A 20,286-nucleotide genomic window follows, 5' to 3' on the forward strand; every position below is an offset into this window, starting at 1 on the left:
AGTAGGCTCCATGCTGTCAGCACAGAGGCCTCAAACTTACAAACTGTGAGATCATGACTTGAGCCAAAATCAAGAGTCAGATGGTCAACCGATGAGTCACCTGGGCTTCCCTTCTTCATCTATTTCCAATTATATAAATACATTTAGTATTTATTAAACTACTTATCTTTTACAGAAGTATATTTTGGGGAATAAATGTAGACAAAGAAAAAAATTACAGACCAAAAAATGTTTAAAGCGAAGGTCAACATTACCCAACAATAACCATTTGCTCCCATTCCTGTGGAGCATTTTTAGGTGCTTTAATCATGATGAAATGGTCCCTATTAACCTAATGCATTTAATGAAGTTAATAGATCTGCCTTAAAGTTGTTTAAAGTCATTTTGAAAGTTATCTGCTTACAAAAGTGCAGACAGTGATGATTCTTCGACCTTTAAGTTTCTCATGCTCCACATCTGCTTTGATTTGTGATAAGACTGTGACTTAGAAGACTGTGCAGACTCAGGACTCTGAGAGTGGGGAGACGCCTTCCGCATGAGGTTCCTGGATATGACCCTCTGAAGATTCTTCATGGAACACCCTGCAGCCCTGGTGATCACCCAGGGGTGATCCAGGGCCTGCCCGGCTGACATGCGCTGATTAGCCTCCAAAATAAGTAGTTTGTCTATAAAGTCCTTCGCCAAGTGGGAAATATTTGGCCAAGGCTAGAAAGGAAAAAGAAATAAAATAGAATTAAATAACTAAAATAAAAACACACAAACACACATAGAGAATAATCTTCTTAATGACATAAATCAACACATATCAAATCCAAAAGACTTTTTCAAATAAGCAAATTAAATACTATATTGTTAAATATATAGTGAACCTGAAAATCCACTTTTGAGAAAGGCAAAATAAAAAAAAAATCTATTTGGCAAAAGGAAAAAACAAACACAAATTCTGTTCCAAACTTTCTGTTCAGTGAACAAGAATTCCTTTCTAGAAATCTGTCCAGCGTGCTGCAATTAGCAATGTGAGTTTCCACATCACATTTATGTAAGCTGGACAAGGAAGAGCAGCTGTTGTACATGAAGTACACCAGTATCGGGTTAGTATTTCCCACATTCTGGTCATCTCGTAGAGTCCCCATGACTCCAAGAATGAGCCAGAGTGGGAAGTGGGATGGATTGAGAAATCATCAACTTTTCTCTCCCTTTGAAAACTTATTCCACACTTAGGATGCCTTCATCTCCACAGCCTCAAGAGAGAAGGAGAACAAAGAAGGCACTTCAGTGAAGACTCTGGCTGCACTGCATTTCCTCAACACACACAGGGCCCTCACTGTTCCAGTCAGCTGGCTCCAAGTGGGATCCAGCATGTAGCAGAGATATGGCAGGGTGCAGTATGTACAACCAGCTATTTGATGGTTCAGGGATTTATTCTGGCAAAATTACAGCTTTGGCACACACTTTAAATAGAATAGCAGCAATTCATAGTGACTTCTGGGAGGGTAAAGAGAGCTGTGGCTTTACATGTGTTTTCTGCATTACCTACCAATACATAGCATATATCTAGGAAAAAACTATAGTTTTGTATCCCTTGTCATCTACAAAGGAGAAACATTGAGAAAATTGCCAGTACATTTGCTGTATCTTTAGCAGCAATTTATGATTGACATGTATTTTTAAAAAATTGTATCTCCTGGGGCGCCTCGGTGGCTCACTGACTCTTACTCGCCTGACTCTTGACCTTGGGTCAGGTCATGATCTCACGGTTCATGAAATCCAGCCCTGCACTGGGCTCTGCACTTACAGTGGGGAGCCTGCTTAGGATTCTCTCTCTTCCTCTCTCTCTGCTCCTCCCCAGCTTGTGTATGCACATGCGCACGAGCTCGCTCTCACTCTCTCTCTCTCTCTCTCTCAAAATAAATTTTAAAATTATCTCCCAAGAAAGATAAGGAAATCCTTACAACCTATTGTCTTTGTCCTCATGTAAGGAAAAATCAGAATCTAATCAGATATCACAGTCTCCAATCTCTTAACGCTCTACTAACCTAGAATTTGAATCAAAAGAAACCAGTAGGGGAGCCTGGGTGGCTCAGTTGGTTAAGCGTCTGACTTCAGCTCAGGTCATGATCTCGCCGTCCATGAGTTCGGCCCTCGCGTCGGGCTCTGTGCTGACAGCTCAGAGGCTGAAGCCTGCTTCAGATTCTGTATCTCCCTCTCTGCCCCTCTCCCACTTGCACTCTGTCTCTCTGTCTCTGAAAAATGAATAAACCTTAAAAAAAATTATAAAAAAAAAAGAAACCAGTAAAAAGGAATTGCTCTTTTTTTTTTCCTTCAGTTTACTTAGGTAAATGAGATGCAAGAGATATTTATGCCCAAAATAAAATGCATGAAATAAATGAATACATTTGCCAAATACTCAAACACAGGAAAAATAAAATGTAAACACTGCATGTCTAGACAAAGTGCGTCAGGGGCTGACACTCATCCTCTGCTTTGGCTAGACATCTATTTGGCTCTGGATCCAGACACATTTATCTAGGCTCAAGGTTAAATTAGATGTCTCCAATGGAACATTATAAGACAAGCAACAGAATCTTTCTGGAAAATGTAAAATACGGGTAGTGAGATTTATGGAGAGCTCATTAAGATGACCTCAAATGAATATACACTTAAAATGCAGTTGCAGAAAATAAGGTAACATGGAAAAAAAGTTCTTCAGCCAAAGTACATTATTCAAACACGGGCTATAAACTACAGGACTCCTGAGCCATAAAGAACAACTGGAGAGTACCTAGGAGTGAATTACATATTACACATTAGAAAATGACAGGTATAGAAAAAATGTCAGAACTATTTTATTTTTATCTTTTTAATATAAAATTTATTGTTGTCTCTGTTGTATAAAGTATAAAATAAATACATATATATATATATATTATATAAATGAATAAGAACTGAGTGTGCATGCTCACATTTCTTTAACGAATAGTGTTATCTGACCAAAAATGATTTAGAGGGGCACCTGACTGGCTCAGTCAGTAGAGCAAGCAACTCTTGACCTTTGAGCCCCACACTGGACATAGAGATGACTTTTTAAAAATAAAGATTTGGAGACCACACATTGAACCACATTCATATCCTGGACGAACTCTCAATGCCATCATTGGGTCCCTTCACCAGCCTGGACAGCCACTTTGCCATTTCCACTCTTTGCCTTGAAAATTCTTCTGTTCGGCTCTTCTCAGCAGTCTCAAGGAGACACTGTCATCAGTCAGCCTGTTAACCCATCTCAATATGGAAAAAGCCTGGGATTGAGGTAAGTGGGTCTGGACTAGACAGGCTATCTGGCCCTCTATAGCTCTAAACAAAGGATCTCAGTCTTCTCATCAAAAAAATGGGAATCATCATATCTCTTTCATAAGAGTGCCATTCGAACCAAATTAGATCAAATATGTGAAAAATGGTTTTCAAAATATAAAATGTCATATATATTTGTTGTTCTTGTTCTTGTTCTTGTTACTATTAAACCACAATGTAACTCCTTCCTCAGCTCTTTTGTGGACACCTCCACTGACTATATTCAGAGAACTGGAAGATGAAAATTATCTAAAACTTCTCATACCAGTTCCACTTACTATTATCATGATGAATGTGTGTCCTCAAAACACTGTTCTGTGTTAAGAGGTAATGAACCAAATACAAAGAAAGGTAACAAGACATCCAGATGGTTAACAGACACATGAAAAGATGCTCAACATCACTCATCATCAGGGAAATGCAAATCAAAACTGTAATGAGATATCACTTCACACCTGTCAGAATGGCTAAAATGAACAACATAGGAAACAACAGATATTAGCAAGGATACAAAGAGGCACCCTCTTTCACTGTTGGTGGGAATGCAGACTGGTGCAGCCACTCTGGAAAAGAGCATGGAAGTTCCCCAAAATGTTTAAAGTAGAACTACCCTCTGATCCAGCAATTGCACTACTAGGTACTTACCCAAAAGATATAAAAATACGGATCCAAAGGGATACATGCACCCTAATGTTTATAGCAGCATTATCAACAATAGCCAAATATGGAAACAGCCCAAATGTATATCGACTGATGAATGGATTAAGAAGTTGTGGTATATCTATACAATGGAATAAAGCTTAACCAAAAAAAATAATGAAATCTTGCCATTTGCAATGACATGGATGGAGCTAGAGTGTATTATGCTAAGTGAAATAAGTCAGTCAAAGAAAGACAAATACCATATGATTTTACTCATATGTGGAATTTAAGAAATGAAACAGATGAACACAGTGGGGGAAGAGAGAGGCAAACCATAAAACAGACTCTTAACTATAGAGAAACACTAAGGGTTGCTGGGGGTGGGAGGATGGGTTAAATAGGTGATAGGTATTAAGGAGGGCACTTGTTGGGATGAGCACTGGGTGTTATATGTAGGTGATGAATCACTACATTCTACTCCTGAAACCAATATTACCCTATGTGTTAACTAACTAGAATTTAAATAAAAACTTGAAACTACAAAAAAGAAAATGGTAGCACTTTGTTTTATCCCAAGGTCATTCAATTAATTTAGTTACAAATAAATTGTAAAATTTGTGAGCAATTCAGTCTTTTTTTTCCCCTTTGTTCTTTCTTCCTTTCCTTATCTGGTTCTTTGCCTATTTGTCCTCTTGAATAGAAATTGGCAGAACTCTGTAAATCAACACTAACAAAAAGAAGGTATAAAACCAAAATTTAATACTAACAATTGCACTACTTACTCACTTTGGAAGAATAAAGGGAATTTAGAGAGATGGTAGCTTATAATCTATTGATGTCTTGATTCTTTCACCTTTAAATAGAGAAGTAAGGAATGACTTTAGTTTTGTGCTTTCCAATTTCTTGATGAATAATTACTCCTAATGTGGTTCCTTTGCAGAAATGCCCATAGAGAATCACTAGTAAAAGTCATCATTAAGAAGCTAGACCCTACAAACATACACACACACACACACACACACACACAAACACACACATAATATATGCAGTTCCTAAAATTCTAGATTCAACATCTTAAATTTTAAGGATTGTAACTGATGCTAAAATTTGATAAATATAGAGCTTACTGAAACAGGGTAATAACTATTCACAGATTTAATTACAGAGTTTTTAGAAAACTATAAATATCTATTTTTAAGTAGATAGATAAGTTGCCATTCAAATCTTTGAGCTAAGAGCACTCAACAGCAGCAGGTTTTAGAGGCACCTGGCTGGCTCAGTCAGAAGAACATGCAACTTTTCATCTCAGGGTTGTAAGTTCAAGTCCTACACTGGGTATAGAGATTACTAAAAAAAAATAAAAACTTAAAAAAAATTTTTAAATAGTTTTTATTGGAAACGTCTACTTATGACAATTCTCTGACTAGCATTTCTCTTCCTTTGAACTTTAGTGTATGGCCTTGGTAGGATTTCATTTAAGCTCTACAATTAAATTTTATGTAAATGTGTCCGAAAGTAGCAATGAACTCTCCATGACCTTATTAGTTGTAGACCGGTAAAATCACTCTTCCTCAGCTCAGCAAGCAGGAGATTTTGTACATCATCCTTATGCTATAAATATTTAAAATTAAAACATTTTTCCTCTCAATCTACAAAGCAGACTTTAAATTGTGTTCTATCTTTGCCAAAACTAAAACTGCTCAGAGACAAAGCTAATTATGTCAGAATGCTTTAGCTATTAGGGCATTTGTAAACCCTGGAAAAAGTCAAAAGATATACCCAAGTTTATTACAGGAAGCATCTAATAAAAAATAAAAGTGGAAAAGATTGATTGGTGTAATCAATCTTACACCAGGCTCATAAAGAGAATATTTTTGTGAGTTAAGGGATTCTTGACATGAGACAAGTGATGCTTCTGGTTCTTCTTATAAGGAAAACACTGAAATTTAAAGAGGATTGAATAGAGCCTAATTTGTTTGAGCACTTATCACATTTCAAAGCACTCAAGGACATAAAAGTGACAAAAAATTGGGGCGCCTGGGTGGCGCAGTCGGTTAAGCGTCCGACTTCAGCCAGGTTACGATCTCGCGGTCCGTGAGTTCGAGCCCCGCGTCAGGCTCTGGGCCGATGGCTCGGAGCCTGGAGCCTGTTTCCGGTTCTGTGTCTCCCTCTCTCTCTGCCCCTCCCCCGTTCATGCTATGTCTCTCTCTGTCCCAAAAATAAATAAAAAACGTTGAAAAAAAAAAAAAAAAAAATTAAAAGTGACAAAAAATTGAATTGGCCTTTGAACTCTGAGTCAATGGTTGACTTATTCTTCCACATGTAATATATATTTAGAACTAGTTCCTATTATAAACCTCATAAACCAGAACATAAACAATATAACTATAACATTAAAACCAAGTATTTCTAAGTTTCAGAAGCTTTATGTAAATAGTTATTTTCTCCTCAACTCAATGAATTCCGCTGATGATATCAAGGTCAAGAAGTGCAACTAATCAAAGAAACAGATAACTACTTTCCATTCTAATCACTATCCCTTATACCAAAGGTAACAACTACACAGTCAAAAAGGTAATGCACATGGTTTTGATTCCAAGAAACACTCACTGTGATTGCGTTTCTTTTTTTAATGTTTATTTATTTTTGAGAGAGAGAGAGAGAAGGAGAGGGAGATAACAAGTGGGGGGAGGGGCAGAGAGAGAGGGAGACACAAAATCTGAAGCAGTCTCCAAGCTCAGCTGTTAGCACAGAGCCTGAGAATCATGAATCCACGAGCCCTGAGATCATGACCTGAGCCAAAGTCAGACGCCCAACCAACTGAGCCACCTAGGTATCCCTCACTGTGATTGAGTTTAAGGGGAGAATATATATACCTGTCCAATTTAAGTCAAAGAAGAGATGAAGAAAGTGATAAGTAGAAAATGAAGTACATTACGATAGGTTTTACAACTATTGAAAGTATTTTCCATAAAACTACTTTTAAAGTAAAAATGTCATCTAAAAAGTTGAACACATTTTTGTGAACATAAGTTTTTAAGAACTAAACCACAGGAATGGGAACCAAATTACAGGAATTATGACCTAACTGAACTGTGGTTCATTTCATCATTGAAATTCTAGTCATGATGGAAAGAGAATGAAAAGGAATTAAAGAGCCAAATCTTTTGCTCTCCTTTCACTTTTTCCTACTTAATAACCTGCATGGAAAAGAAATATAGCAAAGAAAAAATAAGAGAAATAAATGGAGATGAGGATATAGAGAGAAAATTGGGGTCATGGCTGGTGACCAAAATCCATCAGATATGTTACCTCTCAGGGAGTGCATCAGTAAACTTTTTCCCTACCAGTATGGCAATCATAGGTGAATCTAAGTATACGGGGACCATTTTTTATCACTATCCATGTGGGATTTTTTTTAACATGTATTTAATACCAATGTTTATCTTTGTCAGATGGCTAACTAACATGGTTGTAAGACTCATTTTATTATCAACTTATTTCACACTGAAAAAGACTGCTGTAATATAGTTATAATATAATTACACAATAATATATGATTTCCCAACTCATTGGCAAGAATGTGTAATTTACCATTAGCATTAAAATGTTAACACCACACTTCTCTCACTCTTCCATTTAAAAAATGAAATGGTGTACTTGGTAAGTACAGTGTGCACTGTAAGATATATATGTAACTAGTAGCTTATTTAAGCAAAATTCAAACTTGTAGTCCCTCTGTTTTCCATATTAATAGTAATAGTAACAGAAATAGCTAACACAAATATAGCACTATGTACTAATATGTTAAACTATTCCAACCACTTGACATCTTTTAGCTCATCTGATCTTCACAACCACCTTGTTAGGTAAACACTATCATTATTACTGTTTTACAAATTAGGAAACTGAGATACAGAGAAATGAAGAAATATGCCCTAGGTTACATGCTTAGTAAATGGCAGAGCTGGGAGTAGAACCAGGCAGGATTGTTCTGGAGTGTGTCCTTAACCACTACACTACACTGCCTTACAAAATACCCACATAAATATACATTCACCTGCACACAAATGCTCTAAAATTCTTATTTTTTACTATACAATATATTCCTTTTTATGTACTTTTGTATGTTGTTCTGTCTACTTGGAACATACCAGTCTCCCTTTCAGAAACTCCTACCCTTCCTCTAAGACACAGCACACATGTCCTCTCCTTTGTGAAATCTGACCCAAATATCCTAAGTAGTAAGAGGCTGTCTTCCCTTCTTCCATGAACTCTGAGCCTTTGCTCCTACATGTATCAGAGCACTTAAATTTGAAGAGATACAAAAGAATACTTGGTCTCTCAGACAAGATCACCTGATTTCAAAGAGCAGGGTCATGGAGTATTTTCATATGGGTATTCCCAGAGCTGAGCATGATTCCCTAGCCCGAAGAAGGCTTGACAAGGAGGGTGGAGACCACACAAGGATGCTTTCCAACTATCTCTGGGAGAAATGGTGGGTGAGTCTTTTACTTACTATCTCCAGCATGAGCCCTGCCACCAAGCTGAAAACCATCATGATGGTACTGGTAATAAAGTAGGTAAGTGAAGGCCTCCCTCACACGATAGATAAGAAGTTTTTTTGTTTTTTGTTTTTTTTCTTTTTGACCTGTGCTGTGTTTTTCCAACCTGGTTGCTCCTTGAGCATTGCAGGAAGTGACTGGAAAGGAGAACTACCCCTACCCTGCAAAGCCCAGTGAGTAGAGTAAATGTACCCTTCCAAACCACACTAATGTTCCAAAATGAATCTAATGAATTCAGCAACTGAAGGTATTAGTTATCTAAAATCCACCTTGCTATAAATTAAAATTTGTATTTTATGTTCAATGCAGTTACAGTTGAGATGCATTTACTCATGTTGTTATAAATCAGAATCTCTTTATAATTTTTAAAAACGATTATTTTTTGTTAAATGTTTCTCTATACTTAACTCTTCATGATATTTTATTGGATATAAAGTGGAAAATATGGTAGAATCCCAGCCTTCAAAGAGCCAACAACGTCTTGGAAAGATGACATATAGATTAAATGTCAAAACAAAAGACATTTCTCATAATCCTAAACACTATTCAGAGAAGGGAAAGAATAACACAGGTGGAATGGTCATCAAAGTTTCATGAAAAGGAATATATTTCACACCAAAATCAAGAAGAATTAAACATTAATATCAGAGCTAGTTTTTTGCTTATACATGGGTGGAGTCAGAGTATACATCTGCCAAATATCTAGCAAAATATTTGCTATATATATATATATATATATATATATATATATACATATTTTTTAAATTTTATTTTATTTATTTTGAGAGGGGGAAGACAGAGGGAGAGAGAGAATCCTAAGCACTATCAGTGCAGAGACTGATGCAAGGCTTGAACCCAAGAACCGTGACATCATGACCTGAGCCAAAATCAAGAGTTGGACACTTAACTAACTGAGCCATGTAGGCAACCTTGCTATATATATATTAAACACATCACTCCTCTTCATTATAAGAGATACAGCACTTAAATCTTTGGAAGTTTTGTCCTATTTATTGCACTTCTCCACCGGACTTCTAGAGAAAAGAAATGATTCACACTATGTGTCATAAATGGAATTTTAGTTATAGACAAAGAGACTTTAAAAAACAACACACATTTATTATCTTACAGTTCTGCAGGTTAACATGGGTTTTACAAGCTAAAATGGTCAGCAAAGCTGCATTCCTTCTAGAGGTTTCAGGAGAGAATTCTTTCCTTGCCTTTTTCGGTTTCCAGAGACTGTCCATATTCCTTGGTTCATGACCCCTTCCTCAATTTCCAAAGCACATCACTCCAATCTATGTTCCTTTCATCAAATCTCTTCCATCTTTGACCATCCTGCTTTCCTACTGTAAGGACCCTGGTGATCACATTGGGTTCACCGAGATAATCCAGGATAATATCCCTATCTCAAGATCTTTAATTTAGTCACATCTGCAAATTCTCTTTTGCCATGTAAGATTATACACCTACAGATTCTGGATATTAGAATAGGGACACCTTTGGAGGGCTATAATTCTGTCTACCATACCTATTCTTCCAGAATCAATGGTCACTCTGGTATTTAAATAAAATTGGTGCATTTAGAAATTACTAGGCTTGTTGTAAGTGGTAGGTATACAATGATATGATGACAGAGAAAATGTGATGATATGCCTTTCTACGTCTATCAACATGTGTTTCCTAGATGTCATGGACTGAATGTTTGTGTTTCTCCAAAATTCATGTGTTGAAGCCCTAGCCTCTTGTATCACTGTATTTAGAGACGAGGTCTCCAAGGAAGTAATTAAATGAGGTCATAAGGGTGGGGCCCTGATCTGATAGGATTAGTGGACTTTTAAGAAGAGACACCGCAGAGTTGCCCCCCCTCCCTCTCCCTATCCCCATCTCTCTCTCTCCACACACACAAAGAGGTCATGTGAGTACACCATGAGATGGCAGCTGCTTACAAGCCAAGAGAAGAGGCTTCATAATGAAACCTACCTTGTTGGAATCTTGGTCTTGAACTTCTCAGCTCCTAGAGCTGTGAGAAATAAGTTTCTATTGTTTAAGCCATCCAGTCTGTGGTATTTTGTTATAGCAGATTGAGATGACTAAGACACTTGGTAATATTGTAAGAAAATGTTAATATGATGGACATGGGTGCCTCACAAACACGGAAAAGAAAACCAAGGGAATATAAATCCAGTAACATTTTGCAAGCAGCCACAATCTTACTCTCTGTTATATGTTATCTGGGGCTACCAACAGGTATTTCCTCAAGATAGAGCGTGCACCATGGAGATAATGTCAGTGCTCCAAACAGAGCTTGAGCCCCTCTTTTCTGTATGTACCCACACCCCCTTCCTTTGGAGTGCTTTGCTTCTTTTGTTTTTAATGTTTACTTATTTTTGAGAAAAAGAAAGAGTGTGAGTGGGGGAAGGGCAGAGAGAGAGGGAGTCACAGAATCTGAAGCAGGCTCCAGGCTCTGAGCTGTCAGCACAGAGCCCAACGAGGGGCCTGAACTCACAAACGGTGAGATCATGACCTGAGCTGAAGTTGGATGCTTAACCGACTGAGCCACCCAAGTACCCCTGGAGTGCTTTGCTTCTAAAACCCAATACCTTGCTTTTTTCAGTGACCACCCTGGGGCACTTGGAGCTACTTGCCTTTGATCCCCAGAGAATATAAAAATTTACCACCAGCTCCCCACCACCATCACCCCCATTGACTAGCAGAGAGGGGTAGATGTGAAAGCCCAACTCTCCTACCTCAGGTTGAAAGAATGCTGAAGAATTCTTCCCTGCAAAATGAGGCTGATCTTTATGGCCTTGGCCTCTTCACCTTCCTTGTCCTGATTTCCAGACTCCCTTACCTATCTCCTGGGAGTCTACCCTTAACAAGTCACTTGAACCTGAATCTTCTCGGGTTTCTTGGCCTTTAGGGGAACCCAACCCTAGAAACCCTCTGAATTAAACCTGATAAAAGGAGTTCTTAAAGAATATTTGCTTATTATTCTCACACATTAAAAAAGCAACAGTGATATCTAGTCCGAACATGGCCTAATAAACCACACTCCCAATAGTCATACTGTGTGCAGTCTCCCTCCACATTGAATCTGGGTTAGCCTAAGGCCCACAGAACTCACAATAGAATGAGGCAGAAGTAATGCGGTGCCATTTCCAAGCTCAGCCTTCAAGAGGACTGGCAATTTCCACTGTCTCCCTCTTGAATACTCCTTTTTGGAAAGCCTAAACTAACCTGTAAAAAGTCTGACTATTCTGCTGGAGAGACTCCATGGAGAATGACCCCAAGAAGAGAAGGCTCTACGAAGCATAGAGAGTGGAGGGGGGAATAAGGGTTCCGGTGACCTAGATGACCCCAGATTTCCAGCCATCCCCATCAAGATGTCAGACATTAGTGGGGCGCCTGGGTGGTGCAGTCGGTTAAGCCTCCAACTTCAGCCAGGTCACGATCTCACCGTCCGTGAGTTTGAGCCCCGCGTCGGGCTCTGGGCTGATGGCTCAGAGCCTGGAGCCTGTTTCCGATTCTGTGTCTCCCTCTCTCTCTGCCCCTCCCCCGTTCATGCTCTGTCTCTCTCTGTCCCAAAAATAAATAAAAAACGTTGAAAAAAAAAATTAAAAAAAAAAAAAGATGTCAGACATTAGAAGAACCATCATAGATATAACATCGCAGTCAGGCCACGATGACAGCAACTCCACCCAACAGTACATAGAACAGAAGAGTCACGGAGCCATAGCCAAAACAGAAAGACATATTCTTTATAAACAAAAGAACAACAGAAACACAAAGATATTCAAATTATAAAGAAAAAAACCAAAATGATCCATAATCCCCAAACCAGGAAATGAGCTCTGTTAACATTTTACTGTATTTCTTTTAAGCCTTTTTCCTATGCATACACTTTCCCACATGATTGTGATTATACTCTATACATAGTTTGTATTTTGCATTTTTATTTTCACTTGGTAGTATACTGTGCACATTTTCCCAATATCTGTACAATTTTTAAGCATACATAATTTAGAAACTATCATACTCTATCATATGGATGTCTCATAATATGCAAACATTCTTTTAGGGTTTTTTTTCCAATTATCCACTTTTGTAACTATAGCTCTGATGACCATCTTTATACTGAAACCTTTGCTGCATCCGGGATTATTTCCTTAGATTGTTAGAAGTGGAATTACTAGATCAAAATGTATAAACTTTTAAAAGTTCCAGATGCATATTTTCAATCTACTTTCCAAGAAATCTGTAAAATTTTCCCTCCACCAGCAGCAAATGAGATGGTTGATCTCTTAATACTCTTAGCAATGAATCAAGTTGAAGGTTTTTTTTAATCTTTATTGATTTAAAAAAAATTTTTTAAAGACTTTGTTTTCATTTGCATTTTTGGGATATTAGTGAGGGTGAACATTTTTCAAACTTTTAATAATCAATGGTACTGAACTGTGTGTGAATTCCCCCCATCCTTTCCTACCTTTCTATGTAAGTCTTAGTTCTCAATTACCAATTTCGATGAGTTTTTTACAATGCATACATCTACAGTAAGATATTAAAGCTCTGTCAAAGTACAGAAAATATTATATTTAAATTTCTTCTTTAGCTTTTGATTTTGTGCAAGATGTTATACATACAGATATTATACCTTAAGTAGATATAATCAAACTACCAATATTTTTCTTTATGAGACAAAGAACCCTTTCATACTTAAAAAGATAATGTATTTGGTCACTTGCTGAACATGAAATGAATTTCCCTTTTTGTCAGGCATCCTACACGCAAACATTGACAACTTTCCTTCTCTACTCAAAACAATAAGAAGTGAACACTTTCGCGAACACTGGGAGCTCCAAGTTTAAACAATGGATAAATATTTTACATAAGCTGTAAGGCTAAACGTTTCACTGAGGAAACATTATATCACAAAAAAGGCTTGGATTATCTAGATTCAAGGCAGAGAATCTCTCACCAAACACCCAAGCATCATGCTGAGCTTCTGGTACACATTAGTCTACTCAGCTGATGGAAGAAAAACTACACACAAACTAACTTGTCTACTTAATTATTAATGTCATGTACTGACCACAGACAACTCAGTAATCGAGGCCCTTGCCACCTTCAGATCAATGGCTCTCATCCAGAGGTGGTTTTGCCCCAAAGGGGACATTTAACAATGTCTGGAGACAATTTTTGTTGTCACAATTTGCGGAAGGTGTTGAATCTAGTGTATTTACTAGATATTAGTATCTACCAGTAGTGTATAGAGGGTGGAGTGAAGGCCAAGGATGCTTCTAAATATTCTGCAATGCACAAGAAAGCCCCACTCCCATCCCCTACGCTACCCCCCTGTAAAGAATCATCCAGCTCTAAATGTTAATAGTGCTGAGGTTGAGAAATTGCACTAAGCTAAATTAATAAGAATTAAAATTATTTCTTACCTCTCCTGTATAATTATATTTGCCTTTCAGAATCTTCCTGTAAAGTCTTGTATGGTTTTCATCATCGAAAGGCAGGACTCCACTAAGTAAAACATAGGTGATTACACCAAGAGCCCACATGTCCACGGCACTAGTATAAGGTTTCCTTAGCAAAATCTCGGGGGCTATGTACTCTGGGGTCCCACAGAGTGTCCTCATTGTCCAGTCTCCACTTTTGTTCCCAGAGTGTGCCAAACCAAAATCTGTGATTAAAATTTTCGACTCGGCACCTGGGTGATAATATAAGAGATTTTCAGGCTTTAGGTCCCTGTGGGTTATTCGCAATGCATGCAGATACCGGATGCCATCTGCAACCATCTGGAGAATTCTGACAGCGTCCTGCTCTGTGAAGGATCCCTGAGTAATGAGTCGGTCAAAGAGCTCTCCTCCCGTAGCCAACTCCATCACCATGTAAACTCGATCCTGAGCCTCAAAGATCTCCACGAGCTGAACAATATAACGGTGGCTAACCCGCCTCAGGATGGTGAGCTCTGATTCACATGCTTCTCGGCCTTCTCTCACTCTGGTTTCCATCACTTTTATTGCAAAAGGTTTCTTGGTGGTCTTCTGCTCCACCCTGAGAACCTTGCTGAAATTGCCTGTCCCAATAAGAGCCTTGATGTCATATCTATTGGGAAGAAAAGCCAAATCTGTTATCCTCTGAATTGATGATTCTTAAAATTATTTAAGTTGGTGCTTTGTATCATCTTTTTATCTATCTTTATATCCCCTCATCCAATTCCCTTGCTCATTACAGCTTAATCGTATTTATTACTTTTGAAGTCCTCTCCAGATTCTTCTTTGGAATGTAGGTAAGTGATATGAAAATAATTAGTTGGTGGAAAGAGAACTATTAAAACAACAGTCTTTATAACAACAGTTACCATTTATTATACATTTATTGTGTGCAAGAAAATTTATTTTTAAAAAATCTCACAATACTCTTATTGACTAATATGATACTATCCCCCTTTTATAGGTAAGAAAATTAAGAATAAAAAAAGTTAAGTAATTTCCCAAGGCCACACAGATTGTAGTTGAAATGGATGGGAATTAAATCTAACCCCTTCAAATGTATTTCACCAAAATTTCATTGAAGAACTTTAGGATCGCCTTCTACCATTTTCTTTCTTCCCCACAACACTTGTTTTTATTATTCTGCAACAACAACCACCAAACCAAGTGGAGGAAATAAAAAAAAAGAAGCTTAGTCCTGTTTATAACTTCTCATAAGAAGGAGGAAATCATATCACAAGACAGGGTCTTCTTCAGGTTTCTTGACTGTGAGCTCTCAGTCCGAGCGAGGCACATGCCCTATCTCATCCACAGTAGCGCTTTAATAGATAACCACTGATTAGGTAAATATGTCTGGTGGGGGTGGTGTTAGAACCACAGTTTCCTCCCACCTGACCCTCAGCTCTTGCAATTTCTGCACTGGAAACAGAATTTTAACATGGGATATATGTTAATGTGTAAAGTATCTCTCAGAAAGGCCAGGAAGTCAGCTAGGATTTCAAAGGCTGGTGACCTTGAACTTGAATTATTTGTGTAAATGTCTATGTCCATCTAAGAATTCTATCAAATTTAACTCTCAATTTAAGAAATGCTGATGGGGTACCTGAGTAGCTCAGTTGGTTAAGTGTCTGACTTCAACTCAGGTCATGATCTCATGGTCTGTGAGTTTGAGCCCTGCATCGGGCTCTGTGCTGACAGCGCAGAGCCTGGAGCCTGCTTCGGATTCTGTGTTTCCCTCTCTCTCTACTCCTCCCCTGCCTGTGCTCAGTCTCTCAAAAATAAAACATTAAAAAAATTTTTTTTTTAAAGAAAGAAATGTTGAGAAAATGCTATACTTAGAATTATGATTTTACATCTGGAAAGAATATTAAAGAATGATTTAATCCAACCCCTCATTTTACAAATGAGAAAATTGAAGATCAGGCTAGCCAACTGGTTAAGTTCTAGAGTGAGGATGAGAACCCAGGTCGCCTTACTTGAATGTAATTTGGTGCTCTTCCACTTTATTAGAACTTCTCCCAGGAAAGGATGCCAACAAATGGAAACGTGCCCTGGGAGTATGCAGGGAAAAGGTAATTCTTTAAGTTGCATACTCAATACCAGAGATTCAAATGCAAATCTCAATCTGTGCTTTAAATAGCCTTATTTCTTTTTGCTGAGTTTATTCTTCCAGTAATTTTCCCCCCACCTATCTGTTCCTTATATTCCTGTGCTTACTGAATAAAAATGGCATTTGGCTGTACCAGCTTACTGAAAACAGCTTTGTTCTATGCAGTGCATTTAATTTTCTGGCCAATTACTTTATCAAAACAGATAGCAATTTACTCATCTTAAATGGATTCTGTCACCTCTTCTCTTTCCAACTTTGCTTTTATATTCACATGCACTTTCAGGTTGATTTTGAAGATAATCACAGGCATTTCAAATTCTATTGCTTTGCAAACCAACCAAGTTTTACATTTACCTCTAATGTGGATGAAAGCACTTTGCAGATACTAATTTATCACTATGCCCTCAAAACTGCAGGCGAATTCATTTGCTCATGGAATTAATCATCAGCTATCAGACCAATTACCATCTCTGAGGAACTACACTCTTTTGCTTAAATAAAAGGAGCTGTATTCAATACTGTTAAGGGGCCTTCATCCCAAATATTTGAAAAACTGCTAGTAATTTGGCACTGAGGGAAACATAGGCTTTAAGCCAAAATGTAGAGTAGTGGAAATAAATGATTGCAGATTGAATAACCAATGTCCCATAACAAATTCCAGTAACTGCAGCCTTGCTTGTGAGCCCTTGATGGCATGGATGGTGACGATTTTTATGACTTGAGTGGCTAGATCTTATGCAGTGCCTGGCACAGAGGGAACAGCAATAAATGTTGAATGAAAGAATCGTTCACTGAATACCTATTATTTCCAAATTATTAAATATACTTTGAAAACATTAACGATCAAATCAAGCATTGGAGAAGGCATTTATGAGCCCATTCCTTCCCTTCCACTCCTCCACTCTTACCCATCACCCAACAAAACAGCCTCAAAGTTAATTTTGTAGGTGGTGCAATTGTACATTAGCCTAGAAATTATAGAAATTGAAATTATTCCTGTAACTTCAGCTGCTACAAACTGGGGATCTTTTGAACATGTATTTAAAAAATGACACATGGAAACAATAGTAATATCACAACCTATTTGATAGAAATAATTGTAATGAACTCCCAAGAAGAAAGCGAATATCCTCAGATTTAAATTCTATCAGCTATATTCTGCAAGAGTTCTAAGTGGAATGACAAAGGAGAAGAAAGACAACTGTACTCTAGACTCAGTTCTGCCTCTAACTTCTACAAGTCAGTTAATCTTCTGGGGCTCAACTCTCCATCAGGTAAAGAGCCTTGAGTTAGTCGCTAGAGCCCTTACAGCTATAGCCCTTAGAGTGTCATGACCCTCCACCTCTATGACCCCTTCACACCTACAGGACTAGGGACTACCCTGCCGATGGAGGTTATGAGAGCGGAAAAGCCACGATTCTCTGGCTACAGATGACCAGAGATACCATCTAACCAATTTGTCATGATAAGATCCCATGTCCATCCTGATTCAAGTTCAGTTGGATCAGCCAACTTTGTCTCTAAGCTTCACAGCTACTGGACTCATCCACAAGGTACCTTTGTATTTGAAGTTGCCAAGTAGGCCAGGAAATGGCTCAGCATAGACTCTGTTCACAGCACTGTGATGAAGTAAGCACACAATTCTAGGGCCAGAAGTGTCCCTGAGAAGCCAATGGAGCCAGCCACCACTGTGTCCCGCCAAGCCCTGCAGAGTGGAAGAGGATTTCACGATTTTCTTTCTCTACATGTCCAACATGGTACTCACTGAGGAAGTTATTTTTCAGGCCAACCAACCCGCGATCCTTGCTCATTTCTTGCAGAGTCAGCTAGGTCCTATGTGTGCCATATGAAGACAAGAGTAAGTACTGCACCAATACCTAAATAAAGATTTGTGCCCTGCACTGTGCAGCATAATTTCCATATATTATTTTAATTATCCTCACAACACTCCTATGGAGTAGATACTATTATTATTCCCACTTTACAGAGGCAAAAACTGAGGGAGGAGAAAGGCTAAGGAACATTCTCAATTAGACATGCAAGAAGAGACAGGAGTGGATCTCGAGTCTGGCTGATTCAAAGACTTGTTTCTATCCTGTGAATTATAAGGTAGAATGTGGTAAAGATCCTTTTTCAGAATGCAGTAAAGATCCTTCGCAAACCAGGCCTGTCTGGACCCTGCCTCATCATATCTGTGGCAAGGCTCTCATCCATCAGCCCTACAGGGGTTGAGAGGCCTTCCGCTTTCCCCGGCTCAGAGGCCTGGGACCCCTCCCTTTCCTCACTGCTGTTCCTCCTCCACTTTCAGTCTGGAATCTTCCACATCCTCTGCCCTCTCTGCTCAGAGGTGTCAAAGAAAATTTGTCCCTGACTCTTATTAAAACCATTGAAGAAGACTTTATTCCAGACTATTTCAAATGAAGTCAAAATTATTGCAGTAGGAGAGAGACTGACTTTAACTCTGTTTAAACAAAAGGCAAGAGAGTTTCAGCACTGAGAGAGCTAGTAGAGAGATAGTAGGGCACATTAGCTTGGTGGGGAAGGTGGTCAACATGAGTAGGCCATCCGTGCTAATTGGGGCTCACGCAAGTTAGGCTCCCCCCTTCCCACAAAGACTGGGAGAAAGTGGCCCCATGATTACATTTCAAAGGGAACGACATTCCTTGAGAAAGACATTCCTGGGTTGTGGAAGACTTACATCTCAAAGGGGCAGAGAAAGAATTTAGTGACATCAGGGGCCTAGCAGCATGAAAGCAGCTGGTCTAAAGCCATCTTGATCCGTCTTTAGTCTACCTTCCTCCACCCAGCCCCAGGCCAACCCCTTTGCCAGTGCTTAACCTGCCGCTTTACCTGGCAAGGACACGAGGATCGAACCTGGCGCGGAATCGGGCCACCTGCATCCTGCGAGCCGCCTCAGCCGCCGCTTCGGGCCCGGGTCCTACGCCTCTGGAGTTAGCGCAGCCTTGACCCTCCTGCTTGACCCGGGGCAGCAGGGGCGGCCCCGGGACCACCTTCGTGCTGACGCCGCAACCCATGCCCACCGCACTCCCGAGAGGGGCCTGGAGCACAAGGCGCCACCGCGCGTTTATCCGCAGACCAGCAGAGCAGAGGCGGGACAGAACGACCCGCCCCCAGAGCCGACCTGGGAAGAAACCCCACTGTGGGTCTTTGTTGGGAAAGTTACTTTCAGAAAGTCCCGCTGCCATTAGGTCGCCTTCGTCGTCACTGACCACCTATCTGTGCGTGGAGTTTGACGTGGTAAAAGCAAAGTGGACGGACGAAAAGGCAGGAGCCTTAATTCTCTGGGACTCAGTTTTCTCACCTGTAAAGTGACGATGTGAACATAAAAAATTATATGAATTTATGAAACATATAATCTTTGTAAAGGACTTTGTCTCCAAGACTGAGCTCATATCCAGAGGACATGAACATTAAATATATATACTTTGTGTATGTACTTTAAACTCTAAGAGCTTATAATATTTAAAGTATATAATAGTACTGTACTCTATGCATCAATTAAACACACTAGTCTGTTTCTGGTATGCCACTAACTCTCCTACAGCTGGAAAAGCCTCCCCTCTGGCTGATCCATCCGAAATAGAAAGACTGGGAGCAAAACCAGATATCTAGAATCCAGTCCAACTCACTGTGCAACTACAAGAATAAAATATATAAAAATAAAAAGATTATATAATCCCTCTATATATTATGTAGAGATTGTGTAATCTTAATATATTAATTATATAATGTAATTATTATATTATTAATTATAATTATTATACAATATATAATCTTATATATGAATGCTATATATAATATATACATTATATATAGCATTATATATAATATATATAGCATTATATATTATATATAGCATTATATATAATATATATAGCATTATATATTATATATAGCATTATATATAGCATTATATATAGCATATATTATATATATGAATGCTATATATAATCTTATATATGAATGCTATATATAATATATACATTATATATAGCATTATATATAATATATATAGTATTATATATTATATGTAACATTATATATAGCATTATATATATAGCATATATTATATATATGAATGCTATATATATATACATTA

At 38.4% G+C, this 20,286-nt stretch overlaps 1 protein-coding gene across 1 annotated transcript; it reads right to left on the bottom strand.

Moving 5' to 3' along the window:
* Nucleotides 1-308: 308 nt before the first annotated feature.
* On the bottom strand, nt 309-19,201 carry PSKH2 (protein serine kinase H2). The gene is made up of 3 exons (XM_058698463.1): nt 19,017-19,201; nt 14,003-14,669; nt 309-705 (listed from the first exon to the last, which is right to left on the bottom strand). The coding sequence occupies exons 1-3, from the start codon at nt 19,199-19,201 to the stop codon at nt 400-402; spliced, it is 1,158 nt and encodes a 385-aa protein (XP_058554446.1). The 3' UTR covers nt 309-399.
* Between the last annotated feature and the right edge of the window lie 1,085 nt (nt 19,202-20,286).

The sequence above is a fragment of the Neofelis nebulosa genome, chromosome 14 (genome assembly GCF_028018385.1).
Source record: "Neofelis nebulosa isolate mNeoNeb1 chromosome 14, mNeoNeb1.pri, whole genome shotgun sequence".
Classification (NCBI taxonomy): domain Eukaryota; kingdom Metazoa; phylum Chordata; class Mammalia; order Carnivora; family Felidae; genus Neofelis; species Neofelis nebulosa.